Consider the following 20,814-nt stretch of genomic DNA (forward strand, 5'->3'; position numbering starts at 1 on the left):
CAATGAGAACCCCCCACATCTTATCCAGCACTCTCTGCACTGATGAGGAGCCAGAGCCCTGAAGCCGCTGTCTACAGAGGGGCGTCTCTTGCTAACATGAGCTCCAGTAATTTGCTTACATACATGTGGATACAGGGAACCTCCATAAAAGTTTAATGACCAAGTCAGCTCTGCTACATCAGGCAATCTAGGCTCCAGTGACGTGCAGGTAATCACATCAGCACTGCGAGGCGTTCCCTGCAAGCATCCACAGTGCTCAGCCCTGGGGTGGAGCAGCTCAGCTCCATATAACCCCCCACACTCAGCCGCCCGGATTAGTGAAAAAAACCACTGGAAGCAGAGAAGCCACATCTGGGGACCCCGCCACATCTGTGAGAGGTAAGGCTGCCGCTTCCTAGGGCCCGGGGAACTACAAGTCCCAGCATCTGCATGGAGACCGATGACTTACCTGTATCAGGAGGCAAACAATACAAGGAAAACCCCTCCAGAAAGATATAATGGGGGTTGTAGTCCTTCAGCAGCTGCTGCAATCACTGCGATTTGTGGTTTCCCAGAAGTCTACAGAGATTGAGAAAATATATACTGGGAGCTGTAGATGCTGGGACTTGTAGTTCCCTGACAGCTTGCTGTGGATGGGGATGTTAAATGGATCGGAATATCCTTAAGGCTGTGGAACTACAATTCCCAGCATGCACGTCTATATATTGTCGAACTACAAGCCTCATTATTAGGGACATCACCTTGTTGCCTTGTAGCGGCGTTGTTTAAGTATACGTGCAGATGTAGCAGAGCTGAACTCGTTTTTGGAATTGAGCATCATTATGTAGCTGAGTTACCTGCAGTCCTATGTAAATCTGCTGTAACTCTCACCAGGAGATGTAGCAGAGCTGAGTCTGTTGTACTAAACATCTACAAGATCGGCATACTTGGCCTGGCTTGAACTGAAGTGACCTCGAGCGATGCGCCGACGACATGTGGCGGTAAACAATCAACTCGTGAAAAAGTCACAGCTTTCCAAAGAAAATCAGCGGCGCCCCGCACAGGCTGCGCTGCACCCCGGAGGCACCCAGGCTGCATGACAGACATGTATGGGACTTATTGTATGGGCGATATGGACAGCGAAGTATACAGCTGTGTGTTAAAGGGGAAGGCGCATGTCTGCAATGTACATTGTACCCCCAGCAGGTGTACAGACAGCGCCACCAGTCCCTGTATACATCAATTGATGACATCCCCTTTAAGGGACAATGCTGCTATTCTCTCCTATCTGCCATGTAGTTGCATACTATCTATTGCTCCCTGCTATCAGCCACTTGAGATGCAGAAGAGCTGACTGTAGTGGTCTATGGTGGAAAATATCTCCAGTTCTTGAGAAACGTATTATGCAAATGAATCAAGATCTACAGCTTAACAACCTGCGTTTCAATTCCTTAGCATTTCAAGATCTCTGCTTGCTTTCAGTTAGTGGAAACACCTTATTTATGTTTAGGGTTCATTCACATCAGGGTCAGAGGATCCATTCCGAACCATGTCACCGATTTCCACTAGAAAATGTCCTGTAAATTACAGCAAAATGCCCGTCTGCTAGCCAGTAATAGAGCGGACCCCCATTGTAGTCAGTCGGGGTCCGTTCAGTACCACTCAGTTCCGTCATAAGATGGAACCATTCAGCCCAAACAGAGCAGGAAAATGTAACTCCCTGACGCTGATGTGCAGGAGCCCATGGAGGTGGACTTCACAGCCAGGAGGTTTGCTACAATGTATCAGTGCAGATAACACTCTGTGAGCAGCTTGTTACAATGTATCAGTGCAGGTAAACACATCCGACTGTTTGGCCCACAGTGGATTGTCCAGACTGGATGCAGTTACACTGTAGCAAACCATCAGCTGTGAGACATTTGGTCAGGCTGGCTTTTATGCTCTGGAAGTACAGAAGAAAGTTCCCAGTCACTGGCAGCAAGCAGAGAGCCTGAAAAAGTCTGTAAGAAAGTTGCAGAACTTTTATTATGTAATGGTGAAGCTTTATTTCTATGCCTGCAGTCCTATGTAAGGCTGCCTGTCCACGGGCGTTATAGCATTGCGTTCCCCGCGGCGATAATCCGGCTGTGGGGAGCGCAGCACACGCTTTCCATAGTGCTGCTATGGAAAGCGCAGTCCCTCTGTCCACGAGCGGAGAATCATAGCGATTCTCCACTCGTGGCCGGCAAATCGCAGCATGCTACGAATTTCCGCGGTGAGCTTATCTAACAGAAAATTGTGCGCAAGTATGAAAAAAAAAGTGGTAAGATATGTCCGGCCCGTCTCTTGCGCACGGAGTATTAGGTACGTGAAAGATAGGGCAGGTCTCATCTCTTCTCGCATGTTCTACTAACGCGCAAGAATCCTGATGGTGAAAACGACCGCATAATGGGACTAAGCCACGCCCATCTGTTAAAGCCTAAATACGGAGAACGCAGACCTGCTAAAGGAAATTCAGACGTGCGGTTTTTTTTACGGCCAATGTTAATTAAAAAAAATCGCAGTGTGTCCTGTTTTGGTCCGTATTCATAGAGCAACATCACCCATGAAAGTCTACGGCGAGAGAGCGCAGCGAACACAGATGTTACATGCGTGTTTGCTGCGGCTTTTATACATGTTGCCTGGAGACAGTGAGAAAAATGGGACATCAGTTGGTCATCCCTGCGTTTTTTTGCATGCGCCAAAGCAGGTGACACATGGATGGCACGGGGCATAAAAAACACAGATGTGCAACAAAACACGCGCAACACCGTGAAATTGGTCCGTCTGGCCGCATATGAGTCACGTGTCACTCTGTTTTTTTTTCACAACACTGATTTCAGCTCCGCAGTGTCCTGAACAAGCGGTGCAGATTCCCATCTTAATGAAATAGTTGTGGATTTGGCGTGGAATTGGCGCCGAACCCCTGCAAAAACTTCAGTGTGAAAATATCTTAATACATAGACAGTATAATGTTGGTGAGGCAATCCGAAGAGGCGCCAAACCTATCGCAGTGTCACCGCTGTGTGATTTGGCGCCTTTCTGGTGCACATTCGTCTTCATGCCGCTTCTTGCTCGCTGTACTTCACACTAGTTTTTTGCACCTAAAATCTGTCGCCCGCCTGTATGGTGATAAAGCTGGCGCATTTTACAACGTGCCTCTTTTGCGCCTCCTTTTCGAGAAGTGTCCGGCGCGGTGTAAACATCTCTTCTATTTGGCCCAGATCAAGAATAAATTTGTCTAAAACAACTTATACCAAAAGCAGCAAATACGCATCAGAAACAGCAAATGTGTCGCGCGGTGATAGGACGGCCCGCGGCGCCAGCATCAGCTCGGCTACATTCGTAGCTCTTGGGGCTCGTTCACATGACTACATTTGTGCAGCATATTACAGGCACAATTTTTGCGAGCATAATATGCAGTGAATAGAAGCCATTGACTTTCATACGCATCATGTCCTATTTTGCTGCGTATTCCGTACCGCAGTCCGCCATTGAAGAGAATGGCGGCAGCAAATACATAGTGAATATGCAGAACCCTGTATACACTACAGCAAATACATCGCCCCTCTTTGCTTTTTTTTGCGTGCGCACAAAAACCTACAGGAGTGTGAGAAATACGTGGGAAGAAGCGGTTTATGGTTGCATAAATACCTAGTGTATTTAGAAGACCAAAATGCGTTTACGCCTGTGAGCCTTTGGCGTTACTAGCACAGGGCTGTAATGAGGCCGCAGCAACGATACTGGAAAGGGCAACACAGAATGAGATCCATCAGCAAGTAGTATTCATCAGTCAGTCAGTAGAACCAGGACGGATAGAGGCAAGAATGCATGATGTAGCGAGCGGCACGTGGAGACTTACCAGACTCAATGTGATACAGAGTAACAGTGTATAAGGGCGGCCTCACACAAGCGTACACCATGAAGGAGTGTATGGTATTGTTGTATCTTGTCTCCACCAGATGAATGGGTGGAGACAAGCTGCATGCCCGCAACTTGATTGGCTGGGCCGGGAATGGGTTTCCATTATGTCCCCTCCCGTCTCGTCGTGCTACTGACCCCATGGCTGCTCTTGCGCCCTTACTGGCTTCTACACTAGACTGCGCCGCAGCAGGGATGGGAGAAGAAGGCAGAGCGCCAAGGGCAGTGAAAGCGCGGAAATGCAGCTGGGGGGGTGGAGGGCAAAATTACAGCACCAACACCGGAAGGGAAGGTCGGCGGGGGAAGTATTACTGCGGACCTACGAGCCCACAGCAGTGCCGGCTTGAGGGGTTGCCGCCCGTGGATATTGACAGCGGGAGGATGCAATGGATGAGGAGGAGGGGGAGGGGAACTTACACCGCCAAAGCTGGAAGGGAAGAAGGTCGCCGGGGAAATTAGACAGTGGAGCTATGGGCACAGACCAGCGAATTCTCTTGCCCAGCCAATGAAGTTGTGGGCGTTGGTTGTGGGCATGCAGCTTGTCTCCACCCATACCAGAGTGTCTTTGCGCACGTGCCTGTACAAATACTGTGCGTATAAGCACAGGCACCACTAGTTCGCATGGGAACTAGCAGTGTTCGCGGGTATGTGCTGCATCTGGCGCATTCCCATGGGTACATATATGTGCATTTGCGCACCCTCATAGACTCCTATGTGGACTGCAAAGGCGCACTAAAATAGAGCGAGATGCAAGCGAAAAATGAAAAAATGAGAGTGAGCCCATTCAATTCTCTGCATATTACAAAAATACATCCGTGTGAGGCTGCCTGAAGGCTGAAAAAATGACACCTGTCCATCCAGTTCAGCCTACTAACCCCCCCCCCCCCCCAATGTTGACCTAGAGGAAGGCATACAACCTTCTGTATGATCTCTGTACTGACCCCTGATATATGTATACATAGTTATTAGAGCGCCCCCTTGTTACAGTCCTGGGTATAATAGATGATGGGAGAGATCTCTGTACTGACCCCTGATATAGCTATACATAGTTATTAGAGCGGCCTCTTGTTACAGTCTTGGGTATAATAGATGATGGGAGAGATCTCTGTACTGACCTCTGATATATTTATACATACTAAGTAGAGCGCCCCCTTGTTACAGTTCTGGGTATAATAGATGATGGGGGAGATCTCTGTACTGACCCCTGATATATCTATACATAGTTATTAGAGCGCCCCCTTGTTACAGTCCTGGGTATAATAGATGATGGGGGAGATCTCTGTACTGACCCCTGATATATCTATACATAGTTATTAGAGTGCCCCCTTGTTACAGTCCTGTGTACAATAGATGATGGGAGAAATCTCTGTACTGACCCCTGATATATTATACATAGTTATTAGAGCGCCCCCTTGTTACAGTTCTGGGTATAATAGATGATGCGAGATCTCTGTACTGACCCCTGATATATTATACATAGTTATTAGAGTGCCCCCTTGTTACAGTCCTGGGTATAATAGATGATGGGCGAGATCTCTGTACTGACCCCTGATATAGCTATACATAGTTATTAGAGCGGCCTCTTGTTACAGTCTTGGGTATAATAGATGATGGGAGAGATCTCTGTACTGACCTCTGATATATTTATACATACTAAGTAGAGCGCCCCCTTGTTACAGTTCTGGGTATAATAGATGATGGGAGAGATCTCTGTACTGACCCCTGATATATGTATACATAGTTATTAGAGCACCCCCTTGTTACAGTCCTGGGTATAATAGATGATGTGAGAGATCTCTGTACTGAACCCTGATATATGTATACATAGTTATTAGAGCGCCCCCTTGTTACAGTCCTGGGTACAATACATGATGGGAGAGATCTCTGTACTGACCCCTGATATATCTATACATAGTTATTAGAGCGCCCCCTTGTTACAGTCCTGGGTATAATAGATGAAGGGAGAGATCTCTGTACTGACCCCTGATATATTATACATAGTTATTAGAGCGCCCCCTTGTTACAGTCCTGGGTATAATAGATGATGTGAGAGATCTCTGTACTGAACCCTGATATATGTATACATAGTTATTAGAGCGCCCCCTTGTTACAGTCCTGGGTATAATAGATGAAGGGAGAGATCTCTGTATTGACCCCTGATATAATATGTAGAGTTATTAGGCGTCCCTTAACCGTTTTTTTTCTAAACTAAATAATCCCAATTTTGCTAACCTCTCTGGGTATTGTAGTCCACCCATTCCATTTATTACTTTAGTTGCCCCCTTTGTACTTGCTCAAGCTCTGATATGTCCTTCTTCAGTACCCAAAACTGTCCACAATATTCCATGTGTGGTCAGACCAGTGACTTGTAAAGAGGAAGAACAATGCTCTCGTCATGGGCCCCTAGACCTCTTCTAATGCACCCCATGATCCTGTCTGCCTTGGCAGCAGCTGCCTGACACTGGTTGCTCCAGTTTAGCTTACAGTTAACTAAACCCCCAAGTCCTATTCCATATCAGTGTCCCCAGTGGTTTCCCATCAGTGTGTAATGGGGACATGGATTTCCTGCCCGTGTGCAGAACCTTACATTTATCAGGGTTACACCTCATCTGCCACTTTTCTGCCCCCAACTTATCCAGATCCTCTTGTAACGCATTCTGTCCTCTCTGGTGTTAATATCTTTACAGTTTTGTATCATCTGCAAATATTGATATTTTACTGCACAATCATCTACCAGGTCATTAATAAATATATTAAAGAGAATAGGGCCCAAAACTGACTCCTCTGGTACCCCACTAGTAATGGTAACCCCTCCAATACTGTCTCCCATGGTACCCCATTAGTAACCCCTCCAATACTGCCCCTGTGGTTCCCCACTGGTAACCCCTCCAATACTGTCCCCCATGGTACCCCACTGGTAACGCCTCCAATACTGCCCCCTGTGGTACCCCACTAATAACCCCTCCAATACTGTCCCCCATGGTACCCCATTAGTAACCCCTCCAATACTGCCCCTGTGGTTCCCCACTGGTAACCCCTCCAATACTGTCCCCCATGGTACCCCACTGGTAATGCCTCCAATACTCCCCCCTGTGGTACCCCACATAATAACCCCTCCAATACTGTCCCCCATGGTACCCCATTAGTAACCCCTCCAATACTGTCCCCTGTGGTACCCCACTAGTAACCCCTCCAATACTGCTTCCCTGTGGTACTCCAGAAGTAACCCCTCCAATACTACCCCCTGTGGTACCCCACTAGTAACCCCTCCAATACTGCCCCCTGTGGTACCCCACTAGTTATGGTGAACCCTTCAATACTGCCCCCTATAGTACCCCACTAATAACAGTGAACCCTCCAATACTGCCCCTGTGGTACCCCAGTAGTAATGGTGAACCCTCCAATACTGCCCCCTGTGGTACCCCACTAGTAATCCCTCCAATACTGCCCCCTGTGGTACCCCACTAGTAACGGTGACCCAATCCGTGTATGTACCATTTATAACCACCCTCTGCTTTCTAGCACTGACCGGTTACTTACCCGCTTACACACATTCTCGCCCGGACCAAGCATTCTCATTTTATATACCAACCTTTTCTGCGGCACAGTATCAAACGCTTTAAAACAGTCCAGATACACAAGATCCAGTGACTTCCCAGTCCGGTCTAGAACTTATCTCCTCATACAAGCTGATCAGGTTGTTTGATAGGAGCGATCTCTCAAAAAACCTGCTGATACGGAGTTATATGGCTATTTTCCTTGAGGTCCTCTAGGATGGTATCACTTAGAAACCCCTCAAACATTTTATCCACAATAGGAGTCAGACTTACCGGTCTGTAGTTTCCAGGTTCACGTTTTGTCTCCTCATAAACCCGGGCAGATGCACTTATATAAATCCTCCCACAATGCACTGCTGTTACTAAACCATGAGGTGCATCACAGTGAAACTTAGGCAGAGGGAACATTATTGTCTCTCCTGCCGGAGTCTCTCTGCACCATTTTCTGTTGCAGAAACATTAATACTTCCAGTAAATTCCGAATCAGCGATACGTCATCTGGGAGAAAATCCATTGTAGATGAGGCCGTATGCCGCAACACGAGGCGACTTTAGAGAATGTTCTGGATAACCCAGTGATATTATGGCTGCACAGTCCTTGTGTCATGCTCCCCCATTGGGCCTTGCCTGTGGTATAAGACAGAGCATCCTCTTTACGCGGAGCCCTCCTTTAACTACTTTCACGCAGAGCAGAATATTCCACCTTACGGAAAAATCGGTACCAGAAACCGTCCGTCTAAAGTGAGGATCTGATGTGGGACTGAAAGTTGTAGAATTCTGCTGGAAATTCTGCATCAAAAATCCCATTTAAAGCTATGGATTTTGACAGCAGAGTATTGCGTCCTGTGTGCGAGCGCGCTGGCGGACGTCTCACATGGTACGGAATTGTCTGCAGGACGCAGCGCTGTGGCGGATTTATCTATAAGTGCAGATTTGTTGCCTCTTTACCTGCAGAATACTTTGTGCGGAATGTCTTGCGGAACTTATTGCGTTTTTTTACGCAGACTTTAATTGCGGGCATCTAGAAATCCGCAACAACAAGACATCCTGAGTTCCGCAGCAGCTTTTCCCCAGCGGGATTTAATCTAGCATTTTTCAAGTTAGGACACGCAGATTTTAACAAGTGCGGAATTCAAGACCGATAGGGAGAACATTGTGATGCAGAAGTGTCCCTGCGAAGGTCCCTCCGAGTCACTTCATCCTCCTCTAAAGAGCGAAATGCCAGAAACATTATAACACGTAACGTCCTTATATGTAGCGCTCGGTGCACACGGGACGACCATCGCCTACAGACCGCGCCGACGCCACCGCTAGTTGTTAACTCTCACGTGGAACGTTTAGACAGGCAGATCGCTGCTGGCTTCTCCCTCAATGCTGACACTCAGCTCGAAGCCTGCGGTCCAGCCGTGATTTGTATGTTGGTTGACAGTGAGTGATAACGAACAGTAAACAATTAGTAAATGACGGCTTTACATGTAACAATTATCGCACATTTTCCTTTGTTTTAACACATTTTGTGTAATATTTGTCCCGCGTCCTTTATGGATCTACAGTGTTATGGCCACTGAAAATGGGGATTTCGAGCCCATCATTTTTGGGGTTAGTGGGGTCCTGGCATGGAGCCCCCATTGTTTAAGTGACACTGGAGGAGAAAAAGCTCAGACATGTTATAAAAGTCAGTGCACTGGCGCCATCTGTAGGATATAGAAGAACCTGCAGCAGCAGGAGGCCGCATAGTCACCTGACCTCACCTGAGGCTGAATCCACTCACACAGCGCAGCTGAGAAGCCGCAGTTTTAGGGCCGCTGAAGATGATTTCTTACCCCACAGCATTCCCTCTGCGTTGGGGTTTTATGGCTGATTTGTCCTCATTCTCCTAATTATGCTGTACTGAGATCCGATACCCCAGTTTCCCTGAAAATAAGCCCTATGATTTTTTTGTATTTTTGAGGATGCTTGAAGTATAAGCCCTACTCCAAAACTGAGCCTTAGTTACAGTTAATAAAAATACAATATAAATAGTGTCCCGGCAGCTAAACATGTAAAAAGTAAAAATCTATTGGAGCAAAAATTGATATAAAACACTGTCTTATTTACGGGGAAACAGGGTAGTTCTAGTTTTTTGTAAAGAACAATTGAATATTCACCCAATTTCCCCATTTTTTATATTTATTGCACCACCAGGCGGGATTATCTGCAAGGTTCCAGAGGATTAGAAGCAATACCCTAATATATGCTTCTACCTACATCCGTCCTCCGTATCACGACGCCATCGCCAGCAGGACAGCGTATTTAGGATATCTGTCTTCTGTGAATGGGGGTAGGAGAAGATCAGTTCCAGCCACTACTATACTCCAGAGCCGTGTTCACAATTCTGCAAGTTGTTAATGGAAACAGTCAGCAAGCTTATCAAACACTCCCCTAAAGGTTACATGAATGCTGGGAGCTAATGGGTTCTCCAGTAATATCAGAGAAAGTTCTGTGCAAACACTAGGCAGGTAATGCTGGGGGATTTTAGATCTGAAGCCAACAGAATACTGAGTGCAGCTCTGGGGTATAATACACGATGTAACTCAGGATCAGTACAGGATAAGTAATGTATGTACACAGTGACTCCACCAGCAGAATAGTGAGTGCAGCTCTGGAGTATAATACAGGATGTAACTCAGGGTCAGTACAGGATAAGTAATGTATGTACACAGTGACTCCACCAGCAGAATAGTGAGTGCAGCTCTGGAGTATAATACAGGATGTTACTCAGGATCAGTACAGGATAAGTAATGTATGTACACAGTGACTCCACCAGCAGAATAGTGAGTGCAGCTCTGGAGTATAATACAGGATGTAACTCAGGATCAGTGCAGGATAAGTAATGTATGTACACAGTGACTCCACCAGCAGAATAGTGAGTGCAGCTCTGGAGTATAATACAGGATGTAACACATGTAAACAAGGCTTAATGCAGATCTCTAAGCCACTCCGGCTCCTGGGAAAGCTGGGTCTATACTGTGACATCACGCATGCGGCACAGGACCAAATAGCCGAAGAATGGATGGCGCTCTTTTATCACAAAGTCTCTTCACCTGCGCCCTCCATCAATCCAGGTGTAATGATTAACCCCGCAGATCACTGCGTTCCTCCACTCCTTCCAAGTGTCCTCATACCTCCACAAAGATTGTCATAAGACCTGCTAAATGTTCTAGAGCAAGGGTGAGGAATCTGCTGAGCGCACATCTTCACTGTACAAAGTGCGTCCTGCTGTGGCAGGCGGCTCCGGATCACACGTGCCGGGAGATACAGATGTAGCAGAGCTGAAGATGTCATTTTTAGCAGTTCTTCTTGCAGTCTACAGGGTGTTTCTAAAAGATGGACCCGATTTCACTAAGGCAGCTTGTTACAATTACACAAAAAGTTACAAACTGTTTAAATGGCCTCTCCAGTAAAATATCTATTCTTTCACAATACAGCGATCCCCAGCTGTAAAAACTAATCCCTCCCCTTGAAGGAGTATATATATACGCTCATTGTCAAAATAATCCCATTGCAATTAAACTTTCTCTGTGTGATTGTATACAAGATGTGATACAGGGGGGCATAGAGGCTCTAGTACCCTGTTGTACTGCCTCTAGCTTGGATACAAGATGTGATACGGGGGGCATAGAGGCTCTAGTACCCTGTTGTATCGCCTCTAGCTTGGATACAAGATGTGATATGGGTGGGCATGGAGGCTCTAGTACCCTGTTGTATCGCCTCTAGCTTGGATACAAGATGTGATACGAGTGGACATGGAGACTCTAGTACCCTGTTGTACCGCCTCTAGCTTGGATACAAGATGTGATACGGGGGGCATGGAAGCTCTAGTACCCTGTTGTACCGCCTCAAGCTTGGATACAAGATGTGATACGGGGGGCATGGACGCTCTAGTACCCTGTTGTACCACCTGTAGCTTGGATACAAGATGTGATACTGGGGCGTGGAGGCTCTAGCACCCTGTTGTACAGCCTCTAGCTTGGATACAAGATGTGATACGGGCCGGCATGGAGGCTCTATTACCCTGTTGTACCACCTGTAGCTTGGATACAAAATGTGATACGGGGGGCATGGAGGCTCTAGTACCTGTTGTACCGCCTCTAGCTTGGATACAAGATGTGATACGGGGGGCATGGAGGCTCTAGTACCCTGTTGTACCGCCTCTAGCTTGGATACAAGATGTGATACGGGCGGGCATGGAGGCTCTAGTACCCTGTTGTACCGCCTCCAGCTTGGATACAAGATGTGATACGGGGGGGGGGGGGGGGCATGAAGGCTATAGTACCCTGTTGTGCCACTTCTATCGTGCGAAAAAGATGTAATACAGGTTGGCATGGAGGCTCTCTATGGTATCCTGGCACACATCGCTCCACATTTGCTATAACTGAGTCTCTAGATTGTAAAATCTCGTAGGCTGTGGAAGTTGGCATCACAGGTGATCCCCTTTGTATTCTGTTGGTGATAAATCTGGGCAGCCACGGAAGTGTGGCAATGTCGTGGAGGCATTCCTGTGACTAGAGGTGACTGAATATTGAATGCAATGGGTCCCCCAGACCATCACACCAGCCAGGGGCAGGATTGAGGTGCTCACTCCAAGGTCTCCAGACATGAACTCAGCCATCCTCAGCGCCCAAACTAAGCCTGGATTCGTCACTGAAGACAACCCGGTTCCACTCCGTAGCGTCTAGTTCCATCGTTCATGACATCACTGCAAACAGAGGTGACGGTGGGTGTCAAAGACCGTACATGTAATGGGTGCTGTGAGACCAATTGTTCTTCAGCCAGGCACCTGGAAATGGTTCTGACAGACACAGGGGTGTAACGATGGCGCCCCCTGTCTCTGGATGGTGGGCAATGAAACGGAGCTGCTGGTGCTTGTCGGAAGATCAGACGCTCCTCTTTACTGGTGGTCTGTAGGGGGCATCCTGAGCCCAGTCATCTTGTGTGCCCTCACACATCCAGTGGTCCCAACATCTCCTAACTGTCTGTTCAGATGCTCCTCTCTACTGGTGGTCTGTAGGGGTCGTCCTGAGCCCAGACATCTTATGTGCCCTCACACATCCAGTGGTCCCAACATCTCCTAACAGTCTGCTCAGACACTCCGCTCTACTGGTGGTCTGTAGGGGGCGTCCTGAGCCCGGTCACCTTGTGTGCCCTCACACATCCAGTGGTCCCAACACCTCCTAACAGTCAGGTAAGAACGGCCCAGTGGGTGACAATTCATCGATACGACCCTCCAGCTTCTCACATCCCAATATATGCGTCCCCCTCTGGTAACGGGGTGAAATCTCTTCTCTGCGTCGTAGATGCGTCTAGTGGTCAACAAGCTCTACAAGCGGAAGAAGAGTCACTACACACAAGGGGCTTCCGAGAGCCTCTTAAAGGCCAAGGCGGGAACCACGTTTAGGGCCTCCGGTGACAAGACCGTCCATCTAATCACCACAACTCTCATCATTTACAGATCTGTCTGAGATGGAACCGCAGGACGGGGTCTGCAGCAAAACTATTTTTTAAAGCAGTGTATTAGTCAGCTCATGTTTCCTCGGTTGGGGATTTCTTTCTTCCAGCCTCATTTTCCTCAGATGGTCATGTGATCTTGGTTCTGACCAGCTCTTATCTACTTGGGGTTGTGTGTTCAGTGTCTAGTCAGCTTGTCAGTTTCTTAGTTTGTGTAAGGCTGCATTCACAGTTTTACACACAACATCTGACTGATTACAATATAGCGATATATTCCGTATGAAGAGAATACATTTTGCTCAATGTGTTTATTCACATGAGCGGCTTTTCTCTCAGACAATGGTTTGCCATGGCAACCAGATTCCAGACAATGGCGTCCTGGTCTACCATGGCCTGTAACTGCTATGAACAGCAATAATGCATTGCAGTACAGAGGTACAGCAGTGTATTATCAGAGAGATCATAGGATCAAGTTACAGGGACGTAAAAATGTTTTTTTAAATAATTGGCAGAATTGAGGTGTTTTTTCTCCCTGCCCTAAAAGAAAAGTTAATAAAAGTTAAACGATCATTATATGTACCAAAAAATGAAACCAATAAAAACAACAGCTAAACCGTGCAAAAAACGAGCCCTCATTGGCATAAAAATAAAAAAGTTATGGCTTTTGAAAAGTGGAGATGAAAATCCACCCAAAATTGTTGCGTTCTTAGAACCAAAAGAAGCCACATCACTAAGGGGTTAAAGATACTTGGCATACCTGCCTTGAATAAGAACAATCCTCACTGCCTGCACCCAGGAGCAGTACTGTGCGACCTTCCGTATCATCTGGCCAGCGGGTGATGCAGGTGATGCAGTAGAGCTCTCAGTAGCACTTCGGGAGGAGGAATGCAGTGAGTGTCGCCCTTCGTTATGGCAGGAATGACAATAATTATCTTTAATTGCTCCTCTTAAATCCTAGCTGTAGTTAAACAAGTGAAACCAGCGTGGACCTGCACCTAATCCGAGTCAAATCCACACCAGTGATGTGGATTTTGACTTGGTTTATACATCACATAAGGGGAAATATAAAAACAATCACAGAAAACGCCCGTTACTTACTGACTGAGGAGTGCATATAGCTGAATCCTCTCACCATGCAGGTAGCTGACTACCAAATGAGGGAGCTAAGTACACCTGTGAGGGACAGCAATGAGACAGCCACTCACACAGCCTCTTAATATAGAGGGGGGTGGCTGCTTGGTGTATACTCCCACACAGAGTGGATACAGAGTGGCACCTCTGATATATGTAGTTCACCATGCAGACCAGCAACCGGTTAATGATGCCATAATAGTTCGGCAGGTTACCCTGCACTTCAAATAGTGAACCACATTGGTACTGCCAACCTGGGCTCCCCCTGGAGTTTTAAAGCTGCACTGCATGTGAATGATAGCTAATAAATGCCAGGCATTGGTTGGATGTTGGCCAAGATACATGAGCCCACTGACCACTTCACGGTTCCTTGCTTGTAGTGAGTCCCTATACTACTATAAATATGTCACAGAAGGGGAAATATAAAAACATAAAGGCAATCACAGAAAACTGCCATATACTTACTGACTAAGGAGGGCAGATGACTGCATCCTCTCACCATGACCTTTACTCAGTTTATGATGCAGAAATGCTGTGGATTTTTGTGCAGATCCACCGCATTTTCGCTATATGTAAACAAACCCTAAAAAAGTTCCTTCTAAAATATATTCCAGCTAACTTCTCTTCAGCTGAAGACCTGAGTGATCTGAGATAGGCTGGTTGTTACTGCAGTACCCTGCAGTACCCTGTGGTTGTTATGCAGCATGAATTCAGGCTCAGATTACACAGAGCTTGTCTGTTGTCTGTCTCCATGGAGATGTGTAGCTCTACATAGGAGCTGTAGACATAAGGCGATTTGCAAACTCACTAGTTATGATGGTCCAGAACTGTGAAGTCCAGCACTAGTGGATAGCAATAAAGTCTTGCCATAGTTGCCATGACTGCTAGCCTATTAAGACATGCCAGTGGCAGGGCTTAATAGAATGCCTGTCAGAATACACTGTAATGCAATAAGAGTATTTCTGCAGCCAGTATAAGTCATCAAATAATCACAAAATTAACCTATGGTAAATAAAACAAGAAAAACAAGCAAATGCAATTTTTTTTAATATTTAAAAAAAAACTACTCCCATTCATCAGATCAGAAAATGAAAAAAAATAAATAAAAACAGGTATTATTGCATTCATAAAAGTTTTATTTAAGAAAATATCACGTTATTAATCCCACACAGTGAACGCCGCAAAAAAATACACAATACCAGAATATTTATTTAAGAATAAAAATGATCAAAAAGTTGAAGCCTAGAGGTCAGCTCACCAAAAGCGAGGTTACAGAAGGCAATAAAAAAAGGATTTTTTAAGCAGAACTACATAAAAACTGTATATATCCGTCACATTGACCTACAGAATAAAGATAACTTAATTTTCACTGTTCCGAGAAAGCTGTAAAAGCAGAACCCCTGCAAAAATGGTGCAAATGTATTTTTTTTCGATCCCCCCACCCCCCTTTTACAATAAATTAACTGGGGCATCTGGCAAAAAACAAACCCTCATATAGATGCGGGAGAAATAAAAAAGTTAAGATTTTTTAAAAGTGAAGACAGAAAAAAAAGCGATGCAATGGGTTAGTTTCAAAAGGGCCAAAAGGAAGGTCCATTGAGGAACACATGATGTATGACGATGAAATAGATGGACAGCAGAAACTTAAAGGGAAGCCTTATGAACATGTCTTCCCCGAAACGAGCATGTGGGCATAATAGAGGATTCCTCACTCAGGGACCCCACTAAGAGTCGAAACCGTTAACCACTCTGTGAAATTCGCTTCCACTGTAGAAGACCTCAACCATCTTGTACACAGGGGGCAGTATTATAGTAGTTATATTCTTGTACATAGGGGGCAGTATTATAGTAGTTATATTCTTGTACATAGGGGGCAGTATTATAGTAGCTATATTCTTGTACATAGGGGGCAGTATTATAGTAGTTATATTCTTGTACATAGGAGGCAGCATTATAGTAGTTATATTCTTGTACATAGGGGGCAGTATTATAGTAGTTATATTCTTGTACATAGGGGGCAGTATTATAGTAGTTATATTCTTGTACATAGGGGGCAGTATTATAGTAGTTATATTCTTGTACATAGGAGGCAGTATTATAGTAGTTATATTCTTGTACATAGGGGGCAGTATTATAGTAGTTATATTCTTGTACATAGGGGGCAGTATTATAGTAGTTATATTCTTGTACATAGGGGACAGTATTAAAGTAGTTATATTCTTGTACATAGGAGCAGTATTATAGTAGTTATATTCTTGTACATAGGAGGCAGTATTATAGTAGTTATATTCTTGTACATAGGGGGCAGTATTATAGTAGTTATATTCTTGTACATAGGGGGCAGTATTATAGTAGTTATATTCTTGTACATAGGAGGCAGTATTATAGTAGTTATATTCTTGTACATAGGGGGCAGTATTATAGTAGTTATATTCTTGTACATAGGGGGCAGTATTATAGTAGTTATATTCTTGTACATAGGGGGCAGTATTATAGTAGTTATATTCTTGTACATAGGAGGCAGTATTATAGTAGTTATATTCTTGTACATAGGGGGCAGTATTATAGTAGTTATATTCTTGTACATAGGGGGCAGTATTATAGTAGTTATATTCTTGTACATAGGAGGCAGTATTATAGTAGTTATATTCTTGTACATAGGGGGCAGTATTATAGTAGTTATATTCTTGTACATAGGGGGCAGTATTATAGTAGTTATATTCTTGTACATAGGGGACAGTATTAAAGTAGTTATATTCTTGTACATAGGAGCAGTATTATAGTAGTTATATTCTTGTACATAGGGGGCAGTATTATAGTAGTTATATTCTTGTACATAGGAGCAGTATTATAGTAGTTATATTCTTGTACATAGGGGACAGCATTATAGTAGTTATATTCTTGTACATTGGGGGCAGTATTATAGTAGTTATATTCTTGTACATAGGGGGCAGCATTATAGTAGTTATATTCTTGTACATAGGAGGCAGTATTATAGTAGTTATATTCTTGTACATATGAGGCAGTATTATAGTAGTTATATTCTTGTACATAGGGGGCAGTATTATAGTAGCTATATTCTTGTACACAGGGGGCAGTATTATACTAGTTATATTCTTGTACATAGGGGGCAGTATTATAGTAGTTATATTCTTGTACCTAGGGGCAGTAATATAGTAGTTATATTCTTGTACATAGGGGGCAGTATTATAGTAGTTATATTCTTGTACATAGGGGGCAGTATTATAGTAGTTATATTCTTGTACATAGGGGGCAGTATTATAGTAGTTATATTCTTGTACATAGGAGGCAGTATTATAGTAGTTATGTTCTTGTACATAGGGGGCAGCATTATAGTAGTTATATTCTTGTACATAGGGGCAGTATTATAGTAGTTATATTCTTGTACATAGGAGCAGTACTATAGTAGTTATATTCTTGTACATAGGGGGCAATATTATAGTAGTTATATTCTTGTACATAGGGGGCAGTATTATAGTAGTTATATTCTTGTACATAGGAGCAGTATTACAGTAGTTATATTCTTGTACATAGGGGGCAGTATTATAGTAGTTATATTCTTGTACATAGGAGGCAGTATCAAAGTAGAAATATTCTTGTACATAGGGGGCAGTATTATAGTAGTTATATTCTTGTACAGAGGGGGCAGTATTATCGTAGTTATATTCTTGTACATAGGGGGCAGTATTATAGTAGTTATATTCTTGTACATAGGGAGCAGTATTATAGTAGTTATAATCTTGTACATAGGGGGCAGTATTATAGTAGTTATATTCTTGTACATAGGGGCAGTATTATAGTAGTTATATTCTTGTACATAGGGGGCCGTATTATAGTAGTTATATTCTTGTACATAGGAGCAGTATTATAGTAGTTATATTCCTGTACATAGGGCACAGTATTATAGTAGTTATATTCTTGTACATCGGGGGCAGTATTATAGTAGTTATATTCTTGTACATAGGGGGCAGTATTATAGTAGGTATATTCTTGTACATAGGAGCAGTATGATAGTAGTTATATTCTTGTACATAGGGAGCAGTATTATAGTAGTTATATTCTTGTACATAGGAGGCAGTATTATAGTAGTTATATTCTTGTACATAGCGGGCAGTATTATAGTAGTTATATTCCTATACATAGGGGGCAGAATTATAGTAGTACTTTTCTTGTACAGAGGGGGCAGTATTATATTAGGTATATTCTTGGACATAGGGGGCAGTATTATAGTAGTTATATTCTTGTACATAGGGGGCAGTATTATAGTAGTTATATTCTTGTACATAGGGGGGCAGTATTATAGTTGTTATATTCTTGTACATAGGGGGTAGTATTATAGTAGTTATATTCTTGTACATAGTGGGCAGTATTATAGTAAATATATTCTTGCACATAGGAGGCAGTATTATAGTAGTTATATTCTTGTACATAGGAGCAGTATTATAGTAGTTATATTCTTGTACATAGGGAGCAGTATTATAGTAGTTATATTCTGGAACATAGGGGGCAGTATTATAGTAGTTATATTCTTGTACATAGGGGCACTATTATAGTAGTTATATTCTTGTACATAGTGGGTAGTGTTATAGTACTTATATTCTTGTACATAGTGGGCAGTATTATAGTAGTTATACTCTTGTACATAGGGGACAGTATTATAGTAGTTATATTCTTGTACATAGGAGCAGTATTATAGTAGTTATATTCTTGTACATTGGAGGCAGTATAATAGTAGTTATATTCTTGTACATAGGGGACAGTATTATAGTAGTTATATTCTTGTACATAGGAGGCAGTATTATAGTAGTTATATTCTTGTACATTGGAGGCAGTATAATAGTAGTTATATTCTTGTACATAGGAGGCAGTATTATAGTAGTTATATTCTTGTACATAGGGGGCAGTATTATTGCAGTTATATTCTTGTACATAGGGGACAGTATTATAGTAGTTATACTCTTGTACATAGGAGGCAGTATTATAGTAGTTATATTATTGTACATAGGGGCAGTATTATAGTAGTTATATTCTAGTACATAGGGGGCAGTATTATAGTAGCTATATTCTTGTACGTAGGGGCAGTATTATAGTAGTTATATTCTTGTACTTAGGAGGCAGTATTATAGTAGTTATATTCTTGCACATAGAAGACAGTATTATAGTAGTTATATTCTTGTACATAGGGGGCAGTATTATAGTAGTTATATTCTTGTACATAGGGGACAGTATTATAGTAGTTTTATTCTTGTACATAGAGGGCAGTATTATATTAGTTATATTCTTGTACATAGTGGGTAGTGTTATAGTAGTTATATTCTTGTACATAGGGGGCAGTATTATAGTACTTATATTCTTGTACATAGTGGGTAGTGTTATAGTAGTTATATTCTTGTACATAGTGGGCAGTATTATAGTAGTTATACTCTTGTACATAGGAGGCAGCATTATAGTATTTATATTCTTGTACATAGGGGGCAGTATTATAGTAGTTATATTCTTGTACATAGGGGACAGTATTATAGTAGTTATATTCTTGTACATAGGGGACAGTATTATAGTGGTTATATTCTTGTACATAGGGGGCAGTATTATATTAGTTATATTCTTGTACATAGTGGGCAGTATTATAGTAGTTATATTCTTGTACATAGGGAGCAGTATTATAGTAGTTATATTCTTGTACATAGGAGGCAGTATTAAAGTAGTTATATTCTTGTACATAGGAGGCAGTATTAAAGTAGTTATATTCTTGTACATAGGAGGCAGTATTATAGTAGTTATATTCTTGTACATAGGAGGCAGTATTATAGTAGTTATATTCTTGTACATAGGAGGCAGTATTATAGTAGTTATATTCTTGTACATAGTGGACAGTATTATAGTAGTTTTATTCTTGTACATAGGAGGCAGTATTATAGTATTTATATTCTTGTACATAGGGGGCAGTATTATAGTAGTTATATTCTTGTACATAGGGTGCAGTATTATAGTAGTTATATTCTTGTACATAGGGGGCAGTATTATAGTAGTTATATTCTTGTACATAGGGGGCAGTATTATAGTAGTTATATTCTTGTACATGGGGGACAGTATTATAGTAGTTTTATTCTTGTACATAGGGGGCAGTATTATAGTAGTTATATTCTTGTACACGGGGGGCAGTATTTATATATCGTACATCAGGATAATGATAGTAATCTCAGAGGTGGTTAACTCTTTGGAGATTAATTCTTCCTGCCTTGTGCCAGGAAACCTGCTTTTTCAAACTACCTGAATGCCAGATTAAACCAATTTCTCTGCATTTAATATAGTTTTTACATTCAATGTCTTTTAATGAGAAATTTTCATTCCATTTTTCAGACTCGCAAAATGTCTACACAGCTCCAGGAATTTAATTTGGGAGAGGGGAAGCCGCTGTTGGTGGAGAAGGAAGAGGTAATTAGAATGAGATGCTCACATCATGTAATATGTGGCTGGCGGTATTACAGTATTGGCAGGGAACTTCTCTAGGCCTTATGGTTACAGGATGTAGTTGCCAGCAGTTGTGGATATGAGCAATATCTCAGGAATTTTCTGCAGAGGTCTGGCTTCCCGCAGGCCGGACTGCAAAGAATCTACGAATCAGACCTTAAACAGATAGAAAACCGTAAGAAAATAGGAAAACAACAGACTGAACACGCAGAATTGCTCTACGAAGTTAC

At 43.2% G+C, this 20,814-nt stretch overlaps 1 protein-coding gene across 1 annotated transcript in view; it reads left to right on the forward strand.

Moving 5' to 3' along the window:
* Positions 1-247: 247 nt before the first annotated feature.
* Positions 248-20,814, forward strand: part of NDRG1 (N-myc downstream regulated 1) — an 82,422-nt gene continuing 61,855 nt past the window's right edge. The window contains exons 1-2 of the mRNA XM_066578769.1: positions 248-378; positions 20,474-20,548. Coding sequence (XP_066434866.1) covers positions 20,483-20,548 — 66 coding nt within the window. The 5' untranslated portion in view covers positions 248-378; positions 20,474-20,482. The remainder of the gene's footprint in view (positions 379-20,473; positions 20,549-20,814) is intronic.

This window comes from Eleutherodactylus coqui, chromosome 9 (assembly GCF_035609145.1).
Source record: "Eleutherodactylus coqui strain aEleCoq1 chromosome 9, aEleCoq1.hap1, whole genome shotgun sequence".
NCBI classification, from domain to species: Eukaryota; Metazoa; Chordata; class Amphibia; order Anura; family Eleutherodactylidae; genus Eleutherodactylus; species Eleutherodactylus coqui.